The 17,164-nt window shown below is 42.0% G+C and overlaps 1 protein-coding gene across 1 annotated transcript in view; it reads left to right on the forward strand.

Annotated features, from left to right (window-relative positions):
- Positions 1–5,931, forward strand: part of LOC143146143 (uncharacterized) — a 64,452-nt gene extending 58,521 nt beyond the window's left edge. Inside the window, exons 4-7 of the mRNA XM_076310153.1 lie at positions 1,596–2,821; positions 3,283–3,581; positions 4,019–4,282; positions 5,618–5,931. Of these exons, the coding sequence (XP_076166268.1) occupies positions 1,599–2,821; positions 3,283–3,581; positions 4,019–4,282; positions 5,618–5,931 (2,100 nt within the window). The 5' untranslated portion in view covers positions 1,596–1,598. The remainder of the gene's footprint in view (positions 1–1,595; positions 2,822–3,282; positions 3,582–4,018; positions 4,283–5,617) is intronic.
- Positions 5,932–17,164: the final 11,233 nt, after the last annotated feature.

The raw sequence follows: 17,164 nt of genomic DNA on the forward strand, positions 1-17,164 counted from the left end.
ATTCAATTTTCCGTTCGCAAACACATTTCTGAGGATGGCATGGTCTTAATCAACCTGTACCATGTCCTGTGAACCAATATGTTTTTCCATCAGATACAATTCTTGCATCGTCATATTCCAATTGTCGAAGAAATTGCAAAACGATTTCGATTGCTTTTTCGCACGAGTAATTAGCACTCTATAAAATTGATAAGAATGGTGAATAGTGAGTAATGAATAGCGAGTAACGAGTAGTGAGTGGTGAGTGGTGAGTGGTGAGTGGTGAGTGGTGAGTGGTGAGTGGTGAGTGGTGAGTAGTAGTAGTAGAGAGTAGCGAATAGTGAGTAGTAGTATCAAGTAGTAAATGATGAGTAGTAAATTGTGAGTAGTAGTATCGAGTAGTAAATGATGAATAATAAATTGTGAGTAGTAGTATCGAGTAGTAAATGATGAGTAATAAATTGTGAGTAGTAGTATCGAGTAGTAAATGATGAGTAGTAAATTGTGAGTAGTAGTATCGAGTAGTAAATGATGAGTAGTAAATTGTGAGTAATAGAGAGTACTAATGATACGTAGTGGCTATAGAGTGCGAAGCAGAGAGTAGAGACCAGAAAATCAACGCAGCAAAGAAACAATGTATAAAGAGTGAAATAAAGTAAACATTAAAGTTAAACATTTGGCGTGTTTCGTTCGTAATTATCAAGAAGCTAACGAGGGAACGTTTCTGCTCCCGGCAAATTAACACTAGGAAATTTCATCCGAGTAATTCACTGAATAGCGAAACCATGAAATTACCCCACGTCGAGACATCGGAACAATTATTCCGGTGTGAATAATTCGTGACGTTAAACCGAGCGAAATAGGTCGCATCCCCAAAGATGCTACTGAAAACAGAACGATGCTTTTATAAGTCGCAACTCGTTTTCATAAATTTGAATCACGTTGTTCATGCTAATTGGCCGCAATTGAATCACGTTTCACCCCCTTGGGATCAATTCTAAATAAAAACACTCGCTCAATCGTTGAACGGAATCACGCGAAAGCGACTGTTCCGAAGCGATAAACGTTCACATCTATCCGGATAAATCCTATTTGCGGTGTGATTTGCTAAGCAGTATTCGGAGAAAATGTCACCAATTGCGACGAGAAATCCGCCTCCCCCAATTTCCAATACTCATTAATTTGCATCAGTGAATTGTGGAAGATACTGGGGACAGCAAACACTACGTATTAAATGGTAAACCCCGCTTTCAAGCTACAATCATTAAACCCGGTTTCTAGCAAAAGAATTATCTTCACCACCGTTTATACGTATCAAGCGAGAAGTCACTACTAAACAGATATTTTTAGAATTAAATGGCTGGACGACGGTTCGAAATTTTTTCGAAAATTTTCAAAAAAAAAAAAGTGTAACAAGTGTAACAAAAACGTAAACAAATCCCTAACCCCAAATACTACTGTATAACGATCCAAACAGAGTTGTCCAGATAATAAAAAATTGGATCAATCTTGATGATTAGTATTCGATAAAAGTGACTTACTCGAGACAATTTTTCCTTCTTCGTTTATTTTTTTTAAAATACCTTCTATTAGCTATAAAATTATTGAAATTCTAGAGAATGCCCACGAAGCTCTCAACGATCCTCTTGTCTTCGACCATCCTGTTCTACGTCACCTGCGAGTTCCTCGCTCCGAATCACACTGATGACTACTCCGCCATCTACTCTTTCCTGGAAAAATGGGCCATTGCGAGTAAAACGGGGCTACTGACCGTAGTGTTCGACGACTTCGAGGAACTGGACGTGTTCGATGTCCCCCGTGGTTTCCTCGATCGTCTGAACGTCTCCGTTAGACTCGTCACCCTCAAGCATCTGATATCCAGCAAACTGATGGAGGTGAAACACGATCATCAGTTCATCGAGCCCGGAAGTTGCGTGCTATTGCTGTTCTCGGACACGGATCATATCAGGGACATATTTGGATCGCCCCATCTGACCTCGTTCTGGCAACCGGAGAACATCTACATCCTCCAGAAGATACGTCAACAGACGTCCGATATGGACGAGCACGAACGTTTTTGCAGATGGGCGATGGAGAGACTCTGGAGGTTCAGGAGGGTTTATAGGTTGATCCTCTTTTCCGAGGATAAGGCGATCCGGTACGATCCCTTCCTGTACGCCGGTGAACACACCAAGTACCTCTTAAACAACAGCTGCGACTGGTACTGCCTCAAGACCTACAAAGATGACTTCCTGATAGTCGACTACCCCAACGCGACCGACGTCACGGACTTCTTCGACACGCAGAAACAAAACTTCGAGCTCTATCCGTTGAAGATCTCTATCTTCACGTCGTCAACGATGCTCAAGAAGGGTACCAAGTACGAAGGCATAGACTACAAGTACTTGGAAGAGGTCACCAGGATGCTGAACGTCACCCCAGTGCTAATCACGTCCAAGGACAAGTACGGTTGGGAGGAGAAGGGGGTGTTTTTCGGAGCGTTGGGTCAGCTGGTGTACGAGTTCGCGGACGTCTCGTTCAACCAGTTCTTCGTTAAGGACTACCTGACCAGGCAGATAGAGTTCACAGAGGCAATCACCAGTGACAAGCTCTGCGTCCTGGTCCCCAAGGCTCCGTCAGTACCCGACTACCTGGTGATCCTCAAGACCTTCAGTTTCGGCACTTGGTTGTTGGTGTTCAGTGGCCATTTCGTCATCACGACCATCTACACGGTCATGACGAGCAAAGAGAGGAGAAACGAGACAACACGATCCTCGGATCGGAGTCGAGCAACGTTTGAAGTCGTCCCGAGATGTTTAAGGAAGGAACACGAAGTTGCAGGGTGAGTAAATGATGAAAACAAGGATGATACTCTTCCTGGTCACAATGTAACTAAATTCAGTGGATTAGATCAGTAGGTAAGATTGCAAAGATTTGTTCCTCAATGTTAAATGCAGAACTGTCCCTCAGGTTGTCACGTAGTTATCACCACCATTCTCCCAGAACTTTGTCCTATTTCTCGCTCTCATTACTCACGTATACAGTGATGAGGGAACGGGAGATAAATTATTGTCCTTCGTTTCCTGAACCTCATACCTGTCCTTGATAAATTCCCACACGGGATACGAAAGAAAAAATGTAACCCAGGAAATTCGTCCCGTCCTAAATGTAAATTCGTTTGGCGCTCCCCGAGTCAACAACGAGAAAAACAAACCGAGGTTTCCTGTATCGTCGAAAAGCCACGTCGAAGTCCCGAACGCAACGGTTGTTTATCTCTACGGTGTGTTCTCATTCCATTAACAGAGTTTGTCCACTCGAGCCGACGCCGAACTTTCAAAACGGGGCTCGACATTCGAAGCAATTCAAGTGCATCTCTTTGTCCTGCCTAACGACACTGAGCAAATACTTGATGAAGGTGGTTCTTCAACTGGTGCAGCCCTTTGAGCGTAGCCAACCATGGTTTCCAGAGAGATTGCTGCTGATGTGCAGTCTCTGGCTGAGTCTAATTCTGAACGGGGTGTTCACGTCCCAGCTCGCGTCCACTTTCAGCAAGAGATTGTATTACAACGACATCGATACTTTGGAGGAACTCGAGGAGAGTGGTGAGAGACTCATCTCTGATCCCAGGTGTCTCTTACCACCTGATTGGTCAGAAATCACGTGTACAGAGTCTTCAAAATTATTGACACTCGAGATTGTTACTGTGAACGAACGATGTAAGAGACACATGGGCGAAGGAAAAAGTTTGTTCTTTTTTCTCTTGAACTTTTTACTCAATTTTCAACTGTACTTGTGTCTACACATTGTCGAATTCGTCTTCGCAGCAACTTTTAAACGACGTTAACGAATCTGTAGGTTTACGATGAAAAAGGTCAAGTTCATCTTTGCAATTCGAAGAAAAGGATCGATGGACAATTCCAGGTGTTAATTGTTCGAACACTAATAGTGTAATAGGGTCTACGATTAGGTGTATTTTTGACTTGTGAATGAGTATACTATGGATGTCAAAATTGATGATGGTTAACTCTTTTGCTCCAAGGTCTGACGATTTTAACCAATTGGCGAGACATCATAGACGACGCGTTGACAGACTCCACCTCTCCGTTGATAAAACGTCTTCACATGAGGATGGAGTATGCCAATGACACTGAGATCGACAGACGACTGTTCGAGACCAAGGATGCTGCGTCCCTTCAACAACTGACAACCTTGCCCTTTACCTACGACGAGTACCAGAGACAGAAGCTACATGTTGTCAAGGAGTGTCCGAAAGTCTACATCCTCGCCAACATTATAACAAAAGGTTGGTGTCGACCAATTTCCAACATTCCTCAGTGAAGTATAAAAGACAGTGCCTTTACTAGGATCGTCCCTTAGAACTAAATAATAATTTGACATTTTCTTCCCGTCATGAAAAAATAATAAAAATATTCAAGGTGCTAGACTTAGATGGAATACCCTGTATACGGTAATCCCCGCTTTCAAGTCACACCACCGGTTATATTTACTGTCTGAATCGTTCACTTGAAAGCGAGGATCACTATACTTAAGTAATAGTCTCTTCTATCGTCGAACAAAGACTGTTCAAAATTAATTCTCATGTATTCTTTTCCTTAGAACTTTCTTAGAACTATAAGAAATATTCCTGGAATTAAAGAGGTGAACAGCTGGAGATTATACACAATATTTTTATACTTTAGATCAGAAACAAGTAAACACAGTTTCAATCCCAATGATGAATACAGTATAATTTAAAATGTTCGGAAAGTGATTTCGTTTTCCAAAATGGAGAATATATAATTTAATAAAATGTTTACACACTCTAAAGAAATTGTGTTTTCTCCAAAAAAAAAAAACGAAATGACATTCCGAACAAGCTAATACTATTGACGCCATGATACCTATTGTCCTCGCGCGTTCAATCTCCCCTCAATACCTAACCTCAATTCCTCATCCGTCACAACAATTCCTTTCATTAATTCCACTACATTCCACACACTTGATGTACTAAACAATATCGTCGATTTATCCTCAAACTACACACCAAAGCTAGATAACAACGAGGTGGGGAAACCACAAATTACCACGAGGAAAAATCTGTGTTAGCCAAGCACTTTCCACACGCATAATCAGCGTTTTTCCTCCGCGATAACGAGGACGAGGAGACAAAAACACGAACAGACACACGTCACAGATATAATCGCTCCCGAAATTTACGAGCCAATTAATTTTTTTTTCAATCCTTCGCTAAAAACTCAGCGATAAATAACCTCGCGACTACCAGACCAAAGATAAAAGGTCTGACGATCGTTTACTTTCGCGAAACTCGGACAACCCGAAATAAAAACAAAAAAAAGTGTTCCAAGAAATTGATCTTTCCAAGCTGGAGAGTTCTTCATATCGGCTGAGAATGCTTCAAATCCATAAATCCTGATGTTTCACGATCCATTGGTACCCGTTCGTTTAAACCGATGAATTTTCGGGGATTTTTGTCCACATCGATTCCACTGTCCACCATCCAAGACTGAACGAAGTTCAAACAGACAGTCTTTGCTCTGAAATGAATGCCAACATGTCGGGTTGTTAGGTCGGGTGTCTAAGTGAGACGTCCAATCGTGAAACGCAAATATTGTTTCAGGATCGCCGTTTCGTGACCGTATAAATAGCATCCTCGGCAGATTAAACAACGGAGGCTTCTACGGGAAATGGTACCGATCTGTGTTCCAATCGAAGAAGCTGAACCACAGTGCGGACGAATCCAGCTCTCATCGAAGGATCACGATGAGACATCTGTTCATTCCTTTCGCGATCCTTTACGTGGGCCTGGTGACCAGCACGATCGTGTTTATCTACGAGCGCAAAAAAAGCAATCTCCCCGGCCGAGGCGAAACAAACGTCGAACACCCCCTCTACCCGCCACCGGCCAGCCCCCCCACCCGTACTCGCGAATAAATGCGTCGTTCGACGCGGGGGCGGAGCAAATGGAGCGAACGAACGCGTCGAATTCGGCTTAAAGAAGAAAAGAAAAGAAAACAAAACAAAACGCGTCGTTCCCCTCTTTCACGCTTGTCTTCGTCGCGGGAATACGTGGGATTTACGATGTGTCTTGTTGCTTACTTTTTTTTTTTTTGCATCACGGACAGACGTGTGCGTGTATTGGACAGCGGCGAAGGTGACCCGCGGATTTAGGCGAGCACGATTTGAGAATGTTACGAATGTTATCGTGTCGCGTGTTTCGTGTACTTATCGTTGAGAAACTGGTACCGATTTCGAACGAATGGAATGTTTGGACGAGTTAAAATTAAACGAGGACTGTACTTCATCGGAGGGATTGTCAGTGGGCAGTCTCTGATATCTGGTAAGATGTTGGAACGGTTATTTGTGGTGTATAGTTGGTATTTAGATCGGTAAGCTACCGTTAAGGATAGTGTCGATACGTTCAATACGGTCCGGTAGAAATGAATTGGCTGTTCAAGGTCACCGAAAGACATCCACTCCATCTTGAGAAAGATACTGTGGCGGCACTACCCACGCTTGCCACCAGAGGGAAACTCACCACCAACCGTTTCCCGCAAGTTCCCGTACCTGCTCCGATCGCTATATATACGACCTCTTACCGATCTTCCAATGTCCCGGCGAATAAGGCAGGGCCTGCTAGGATGCCTTACTGACGAGTCCACTAGCAGGCCCGGGATGAAACGCTTATCCCCACTTCCTTATATTTCCGTTCGCTCCTTCCTCACATACTTTAATTTAGCGCCGCCAAAGTGGTGACCCCGTCTAAGAACCAACGCAACCTTCTGGACAGCAGCACAGCAGCAGTACAGGTGCAGCACAAGACGATGGAAGGAACGCAACGTAAAGGCCGATTTTTCGTAAATCCCCCTCTCCGAGGGTTGACTCCTCGACCTGCCAGCGACGACACGAACGCTATACTCCCGGCTAACCATCAGGATCAACCCCAGGAGGACAGCAGCAGGCAGCTTGTCGACATTATTCACCGACCACACCGATGCGTTTCATAAATACTGGTACGCGCACGCATCAACGTCGGACAACAAGCGAAAACGCGGCTTGAGCAAACGATGCTCGCCACGCGTATTCCGCAATCGACAGCAGCTGGGCCTTACTACGAAAAAGAAGCATTCTTCTCTTCCACCGCTCTGGACAACCTCCTCCTGTGCCTGTTGTGACAAACCGAACTACGGAACAAATACCTACGCCACTGGGACATCAGGACGGAACTTCAAAGTATCGTTTACCACTGGCAAGGGGGTTATGTGGCGGCACTACCCACGCTTGCCACCAGAGGGAAACTCACCACCAACCGTTTCCCGCAAGTTCCCGTACCTGCTCCGATCGCTATATATACGACCTCTTACCGATCTTCCAATGTCCCGGCGAATAAGGCAGGGCCTGCTAGGATGCCTTACTGACGAGTCCACTAGCAGGCCCGGGATGAAACGCCCTCTCCCCACTCCTTTTCCTATTTTCCGTTCTTTCCTTCCTCTAACATACTTTAATTTACCGCCGCCAAAGATACGTATCGTGTACAGTGCAAACTTTTATCGATAAGCTACCGTCAGGGATTGCGTCGATACGGTTGAGTAGAAATAAATTGGCTGCTCAAGGTCACCAAAGTGATATCCACTCCATCTCGAGATAGCTACGTACTGTGAATAATACATATTTTTATCGTTAAGGATCGTATCAATGTATTTACTACGGTCGAGTAAAAATGAATTGTCCGTTCAAGGTCACCGAGGGAGTATATTCACTTCGTCTTGAAAAGGCTACGCATCGTGTATAAAGCATGCTTTTATCAAGAAACTATCATTAGAGATTGCGTTAGTGTATTTACTACAGTCGAATCTAAATGAGTTTACCTTTCAAGGTCACTCCACATTTAGAAAGCTGCGTGTCGTATATTGTGTATTCTCTAAGCTATCTTTAAGCATCGTGTCAGTACATTGACTACAGTCGACTCGAGATCAATTGGCCGTTCAAGGTCATCGATTATGACGTCAATTATACAGTCTATCTAGAAAAAATATTCTTTCCATTAATAAAAAATTTTCTAACCTCTAAAAACGACTCGATACCGCACATCTACGTACTGGGAATCTTCTGGATAATACAGTCTCATCCTACGTTACCATCAAACTTGGTACTCAATGAATAAATAAAAGACATGAAATATTCGCAACGTATTTCCGCTTCGTGTCGATACGCAATATGCTCCAAAAGAGCAAGAGAAAATGTCTTGTACTGAAAGTCTGAAAAATCATTTTGAGATACAATCTGGATATTAAAGTAATGTTAAAAACAAGTCCGGATATGACTACGTACAAAGAGCTATGCATATATCTATTATCTGTCGCAACTCATTTCGTATGTTTCCAACTCGAGGCTACTGAAAGAAAGATGAAAAGAAAGAAACGCGGAACTACAGTAATTTAATATCAAACTTTCACAGATTTGAAGTGCAGCGCTTAATAACACTTAATAGTATGAAAAAGCTTATTCACAACAAGGTAGTTTTAAAAAGCGGACGTAAATTTAATTTATCGACAGCACTCCCAGAGAATGAAGAAAAAAATTCATTTCACCGCACCCATACACGCGAACTGCGAGCATTTATGTAAATATTCAGCGTGCAGTTATATTCTTCTTTATTTGCAATTAACTTTCGAAAATGCATTTTGTACACACGTGTTGACGGTGTTTTTAGAAAAATATCTAGCGATTCTAAAAAATTAATCAAAGGGAAAAAAATTCCGTTGTATTCTCGTTTAACGTTCAAATATTATAAAAATTGGAAAAATGTACGCGAACGTTTCCACCAACGATCGTAAGTATTTGAATGTTATTTTAGTTTCCAGTAACCGGTCGACTAAAACAGGCAGGAATTTGTTCACTTTATACGAAACAATCCAGACCATTCACGTGTGAAATTTTATTTTTAATTTCGTCATTTTCAACGCGCCGGCAATTACTCGCGGCGAAAACGAACTATTATCCTCGGCGCAGGTGACGCTGAATTTTTAATATAAATAATCTATCACAAGGAAACTCGTCTTTAACGATGAAATATTTTCGATAAAATTACTTTTCCCGCCGTGCATTGTCGCGTGATTAAACAATTGTAAAATACACCTCCGTTCGGATGTATGACACCCTATATATTTTTTGCTAAAAAAAAAGGGTAAAAATCCTTCGCAACCGGTATTAATTTTAAAAAATAGACCCTCGAGTATTTGCAAAAATTATTTTTATTTTACAGAAACAATATTTTGATTCTTCTTCTCATGGAAAAAATGGCCTAATGACTTATCTCTTGCATGAAATATCAAATGGGGGACTATTCGATAAGTTTGTAACATTTTTAGACTCAGTTTCGATAAGTGTTCACCGAGACCCCCGATAAGTGTGGCATTTTTAGGTTCGGTTTTGATAAGTGTTCTCAAAGATCTCCGATAAGTGTGGAATTTTTAATTCGGGTTCGATAAGTGTCTTCCAAGACCTCCGATAAGTGTGACATTTTTCATTCAGTTTCAATAAGTGTCCTCCGAGACCTGCGATAAGTGTGACATTTTTAGATTCGGTTTCGATAAGTGTTCTCAAAGGCCTCCGATAAGTGTGGCATTTTTAATTCGGGTTCGATAAGTGTCTTCCAAGACCTCTGATAAGTGTGACATTTTTAGATTCGGTTTCGATAAGTGTTATCGAAGATAAGTATGGCGTTTTTTCATTCGGTTTCGATGAGTTTCTTCCAAGACCTCCGATAAGTGTGACATTTTTCGTTCGGTTTCGATAAATGTCATTCGAGACTATCGATAAGTGTAATATTTTTAAAAATTCACTCTGGTCTCGTGCGATATTCTCTCGTCAAATTTATGGAGTAGGTTGCAACGTTGCAACTTGAAATCAAGTATGTTACCACGGAACCGCATTCAAAATAAGTTGACTTTAGTTCGTACGACGCAAAAGCATCGTTACGAGATGTAATTGAGACAGGACCCGTAAAAGCTTCTATGTTCTCCTGCACTGCGCTCCTGGTTGTTTCTCAATACACATTTCCATATCATGCGTAAATCACGATTCTGTAATTACGTTTGCAGAATATCGTGCATTTGTATTCAATTAGTAAAATTTACTCTTCACGTTCTTGGTGCTTTCATGTCTAACTGACATACACAGCGTTGTTCAACTAGACTAGGAACGAATATTAACGATAAAAAATGTGGAACTTTTTACATTGGGGATGTAAAATTCCATACCTTTGCGTTAATAAACGTATTTAAAGTCCAAAAGTGGAGAAGTAATGCAAGAGATGTTACTGATCTTTGTTAATAATTCATAATCCTCTTGTAATACATATTTATAAAGTGTATGCATTCTGTCAAGAAACAACGACTAAAATTATTATTTAACTGAACGAAGAGAAACGAAGGATGACACAAAGAAAAATATAGTAATTAAACTTCAGTATTTCTTGGATGTTTCGAAATGCTGGATAGGATAATTTATCATGGAAAAGCAAGATATTGCTTTAGTTAATTATAAGATGAATTCGAGGGAAAAGCTTTGAAATATTATACTGTCAAAATGCAGTGCAAATGGAACTAAAATGTTTAACAGAAAGCAACGAAACGATCAAAAGAAATACGAAATATTTTTCCAAGTAACTGAAAAAGCCAATATCAATATTCAACATCGTTCCTCCTTTTTGGCCGCCAGAGCTAGAGAGCTTTTATTTATGTAGATTCGATTTATCGTACTTCATCGTATTAGTATTTCAGCCTCGTAAATGTAGAAAATCGAACCTCACGATTTTCGAAACGTAAAAAAAGGATATTGTCATTTTTAGCGAAACGAACGATTTCGTTTTACGATAGTAGCGGAAAGCTTTGTAATATTTTGTACAATGGAGGACAACTGAATTCTCGTGTCTGCTAGAACGTGTAATTTATTTCAATATTTTGTTTCAATTAAAAGTTGAAGCACAATTAGCAGGCCCGAGGTATAAAACGGATGCTTCGTTTTACGAGAGCACAAAACATCCTCAAACTGCGTTCACACTGGCGTACACCTGTATACAATCCACCACAAGGACCTGTTGTACCAAAATCCACGTTAACGATAACGATCCGTGTGTTGTCTATCTCTTTAGCGAAGTTTCTTCCTGATAAAAGATCACCATGTATCTTACCGAATGGCCCGATTTATTTCAACAGATTCCAATTGAGTGTTTCAAGGAACAATAGAGAAGAGTGATGGAGGAGCACTTTCGTAACGCCGACAGGTACAACTTAATCGTATTTAGTGGAAGCGTCAGCATGGAAGAAATGAAGTTCGTGCTTCGAATTTCCAATCCCTCCTCAGCCTCTGCCAGAGTCTGCAATCTTTGAGAACGGCTCGTTTATAATAATTATTAAACGCGCCCCACTCTCTCGAAATAGATGAACGTGATTCGCCCTGTGTCACTTGTGCAACCTAGCGAGCACGATACTTTGTTGTCGCACTCGAAAACGATCGATTATAGAAAAACATGGTGCAACGAGAAACCACTTTAAAGGTTGTTCTCGTTTGGAGTGATAAAAAAGTTTATTGCTCTTTTTAGTACATTTTCTCAAAGAACGTTATCTCGAGCATCCAATCGCAAAATTGCACCTCCTAATTCGACGAAACGACGAAGTTACAACAGTTTAAAGAGAACGATGCACGTCACTGCGATATGTACTGTTCGCGGTTGGAAAGATGACCTCTCGAAAGAATTTCAAATCGTATTCGACCGTATTTCGAACTGACTATCACGATCGTCTTAAGAAACCGTTTTTGTCTTTTACAGTGTGAACGGAAATATATCCGAAAATTTTATTTTATTTTTCAAAAAAAAATGGAAATTTTATAACTTTTCATTTTGTACAATTGTCATTTTGTCGAGGGAATCTTTTTCGCTTCATTTTATTCCGGACGATGGCCATTGATGCGTAGATTAAAATTGTATTTAATTTTTTATTTCGAACGAATAGAACGACACAATTCGTGACTGATGTTTGAAATAATATAGTGCTGGGAACGAATAATAATGATGATAATAATGTAGAAATTTAACCGCGTTATCTTGAATAGACAACCGAACAACTCTGTACAATTTCGAGACACCAGAGATTCATAATTCTACGAAATATCTTATATCGAATACTGTTCCGAGGACTACTCTAAATGATAATACCTCCTTAAGTCGCGATCCCACTTGTGAACAATCCTACGCAGGACATCGTTAAGAGAGACTTACGAGTATCCCTATAATATAATTTATAAGTCTATAAATTAGCTTCCACGGAGTTCCCAGAATACCATGTACAGTTTAAACAATCTTATTCCATTAGTTTATCGATTGTTGTTAGAAAAGCTCCCCTTTATATAGATCCATTGGACACCCTCGCGGTATTCAGACTTTAAATTCGAATTTCCAGTCCACTCGTGTTCGTAATATATCATTTACAATTTGTAGAATGAAACCGTTAACTAACGAAGTTTCACACGTGAAATTCATCATCCCCCAGTGCTGAATTTGCATAATAAACGTGACGAATTATAATGTTTTACATAATAAAATTGATAATTAATGACCCTGTAGCACGTGGCCCCTCCCCCCCCCCCCTCCCTACGTTCTCCCAGTCGCACGGTTAAAATTATATTAATTACATTAACGTAGGTGGGGGATTTCGATAAAACCGTTTCGTGATTCGTCAATGTCAAGCTGAGCCCGATAACTCGCAATTCACTGTCTCGGGAAATTGATTTTTCTCGCGGCTAGGCCAACTCCTTAATTCCAAATACAAGGTGTCCCGAAAATATGCAGTACAACTCTAACGTGTGTGTAATTCTTTGGGGGAAAAATAAATGGGAAACGTAACCTTTTTCAGAAGCCTTTGTTTTCGAGACGATCGATCTCGAGATGTAAAATATAAAGTAAAATAAAAAATAATTGTCATAGGTTACCTAGATCACGGATATTCTCAACAACCCCTCAAAGTGTATTATTATTTTTTGTTCAATATCTTTACTGCGCGAGGGTAGCCGTGTACGATATAAAATTGAAACACGAAGTATCGTAAAATGAGACCTAACCTCAATATTAAGGTTATGTCAAAATACGAAGGCTCGTGGTTTACGTTTTCGATTTATTTTTCCAAAACATTTTGAAACGCTCTTTAGAAACCGACACCTCTTGTTTTAACATCTACAATCTGGTGAACAATAAACAAGATCGTGTATCTTTTGGCGCCAAAAAGTATAACTACATTTTTAACGACGACGTAGTAAATGTATCTCGTAAAAAGGATCGACGAACGTCGATGTAAACGATAAACAGCTGTTCTGTTCACAAACGCTCGAATTAAATGGCTGAATAAATAATAATGAGAAATAGGGAAAACAATGTAAAATTAATTTGTACGCGCTTATATCGAGTCGATGAGAAAGCTGGTTAATTTTTTTCTAAACAAATGAGCGTATACAAAAGAAACTTTTATACAAGATCGTAACTCATCTTCGAGGTTAGGTTGTAAAGCAGAACGTGATCAATATTTATATTTCCTTCTTTCCCTTTTCACGTTCTGTCCTATTTGTATTTTATTGCAATAAATTCGTTAAATGAAACCTTTCCCCAGAGGCATAAATCGAGCAATATCGCCACATTTACGCCTCGAAAGCTGGAAAATATCATCTCCAAAAAACCTTACAAATTGGATTAAATGCGTCTCGAATTTTATCCTCCCGAAAATCCATTTACCGATGAAGAAAAACATCACGCGAACGAACATTCTCATTAATCCGATACTTTAACGAGCAGCCATTTTTTATCCCCACCCCTCGTCAAACTCCCAAATCCGAGACAAGATTGCTCAGGAAACGACATTCGTAAAGCTTTCACGGCAGCAATAAAATGTTTTATTTCGCCGTTGAACGGTATATCCGTTATATTCGTGTCCAATTCGAATTTCCCGCCATGAAAATACACTTCAAAGTGAACGAGGTAAGCTCCTCCCCCTTACCGTGCTTCTCGCACGCCTGGTCACGTACCCCTCGCCGAAAAACATGAACAGGGAGGAGAGTAGGCCGACGAGCAGCAGTAAAAACGTCAGTGAATAATGATCCATGGTTAACTTGATCTTACGATCCTCCATCCTCGACTTCTTGAAGATCGTTACGTTCTCGAATCAAAAAGCGAACAGTCCCGCCTCCGTCAGCCTGAGGAGCACGAGATTCACCATCTGTGTCTGCATCGAGACACCCGGTAGATCATGGGACACTCATCGACCACGTGCAGCAGGGGATTACCCTCCTTGTCGTAATACTCGTAATCCCCTAACACCATCGTGTAATACCTGGACATAGCGATCATGTTTCTGTATGCGACTATGCGCTTGGTCGGTTGGCTGTCGTTCACCACTTGGATCTGTTGACTCAGCCGCTTGTCCAGAGGCATGTCATTCAGGAAGACCCTCTTCAAGTTCGCGTACTTGGTGAACAGTACCTTGCCCGAGTCTATCACGTTTACTATGGTGTGTAGCTGGGGATAATGAAGGGGGATAATGATTTGCTGAGACTGGACACCAAGCTGCTCTGATAGACTCTGTTTACGACGAGTCCAAAGAACAGGATGCCTAACAGCAGTCAACGGAGGTGGATGGAAACTCGAGCAGGATTACGGACAACCTCAATGGACGAAACTCGGGTGACTCCCGGATAAAATTCAACAGGATCCTGGAGTTCAGAGTCTCCCGGTTGGCTAGGGTCTCCAAATGCTGGAATCCGTTACAAATGGGAGAGTTCCCCAGAGACGCGGAGGATTTCGTTAAAACCGTGATGCAAACTAGCGTCAACCACCTGGATAAGGGTATCATCGTTGCTGATCCCCCGTTTAGTATCGAACGCCACCCAAGAAATACCACCCAAGGAATGCCACCCAAGGAACACCACCCTAACCCAGACCTAACCCAGTCTTAACTCCGGTCCTAACCCCAGAACTAACGCAGTCCTAACCCCGGACCTAACCCCAGAACGAACCCAGTCCTAACCCCGGACCTAACCCCAGAACTAACCCAGTCCTAACCCCGGACTTAACCCCAGAACTAACCCAATCCTAACCCCGGACCTAATCCCTGAACTAACCCAGTACTACCTGTGACCTCCAGTGACCTACCCGTGACATTCCAGTGACCTCACGTGACCCTCCCGTGACCTCAAGTAACCTCCCGGTGACCTCCCGTGACATCCCGGTGACCTCCCATGACATCCCAGAGACCTCCCAGTGACCTCCCGTGACCTTCCAGTGACCCCCCGTTGACCCCCGATGACCTCACGTGACCTCCCGGTGACCTCTCGTGACCTCTGGTGACCTTGACCACTCGTGACCTCCAGTGACCTCGCGTGATGGGGTGGTGTTCCTTGGGTGGTGTTCTTTGGGTGGTGTTCCTTGAGTGGTGTTCCTTGGGTAGTGTTCCTTGGGTGGTGTTCCTTGGGTGGTGTTCCTTGGGTGGTGTTCCTTGGATGGTGTTCCTTGGGTGGTGGTCCTTGGGTAGCGTTCCTTGGGTGGTGTTCCTTGGGTGGTGTTCCTTGGGTGGTGTTCCTTGAGTGGTGTTCCTTGGGTGGTGGTCCTTGGGTGATGTTTGTTTCCTGTCGTGTTTGTCTCGAAAGCGGGGCGAGACTCGTGATCTCGGCGACGAACAGTTCCCACGACGACGGAACAGGCATTTGGATGGTAACACTGATCGCAATGGATGGTCTCGGGGGTGTTAACGCTTCTTCTCGAGAGTTTCGTCCTAGATGACATCAAAGTAGATCAGAGTCGAAGACTTGAAGCTACTACCATCGAAACGACGGTGTAAATATTCATGCAGCCGTTCACCGCGGGAAGCCTACGAACATAAGGTCACGAGATTAGAATCGGTGGAGGGGGAGAAGGAGGAGAGCCTACAACACCAGAGATCCAGTTTCGTCGCTAAATGGCTAGCTCGAACGAGAAAGAAGCTCTCGAGCGACGAAACTGTCGTAAATCACTGTGTTCGACGCGTCGGCGAGCAATAAAAGCGAGAAGTTTCGAGAAGCCAGGGGTTTTCCACGAAGCTGACATGATACGGAAACGGATAAATCGACGTGTAATTTCCCGCGAAAATTTTTCAGTCACGCGACCAATCGAATCCACGCAAACCGTATCCCCCCCACGGGAGCTTTAACAGCTGCGAGCCTCGCGCGAAGTTTCGCCAAAGGCTTTCGTCTCGGCTTGAAAACGAAACTGAGGAAAGAAAAGAAGAAAGAAAAAACGATCGAGGGATTCGAACGGTACACGTACTGAATCGAGTAGAACGGTTTGACGAAGTTTGAGAAAGAATTGTAGACTCGACGAGAATCGTTCGCTTCGGATTGGAAGTATCGTGAAATTCAGATACGTTACCTCGCCTAAAGATACGAAATCGAGGGTGCTTGTTAATCTTAGGGAATAGAAGGTATTCGTATCCTTTGCCTCGAGCAAAATCGTAACTCGTGAACACTATTGTTTTCATGTACCGAGAATTTCTTTTGCACGATTTAACGAATCCTCGAGAACGTTTGACCAACGTACCGTGTGTGTGTTTCTCGAGGATGATGGATGGTGTAATAAAATTAAGAATTACAGAGAATTGATTTGTTTCGTCAAGGGATGATGGATTCGGTACATGCACGGTTAAGGATGAACAAAGAGATTTATTATACTGTCTGGCACGATTTTTGCCTTACAATAACCAGCGGTTGATCCTTGTAGAACCATGTTCTTCAAACAAGAATCCCAAAGACGAATTGCTCTATCGTTCTCAATTTTCAAAGAACACTTTACGTGAATAATGTTTAATTTTTTGTTTAATACTTCAGGGTTCTGCTCTTTTTTAACATATACTTCTATGGATACCAGTCACCAAACTATGAAGTACCATTTAATCGACTTCAATCGACAGAACTTTCATTAATATAATGTTCTAAATTAGCAGCCAATTAGCTCGATGCCATCCTCGACGAAATATTAATGTTCGTCGCTGGTACCAGCTAAATTAACGACTTTTAAACCATTATTTATATTAGGATACTGTCAATGATTATTTAAACTATGAACCTACGACGATTGTTAATAATTATG

This window comes from Ptiloglossa arizonensis, chromosome 4 (assembly GCF_051014685.1).
Source record: "Ptiloglossa arizonensis isolate GNS036 chromosome 4, iyPtiAriz1_principal, whole genome shotgun sequence".
NCBI lineage: Eukaryota > Metazoa > Arthropoda > Insecta > Hymenoptera > Colletidae > Ptiloglossa > Ptiloglossa arizonensis.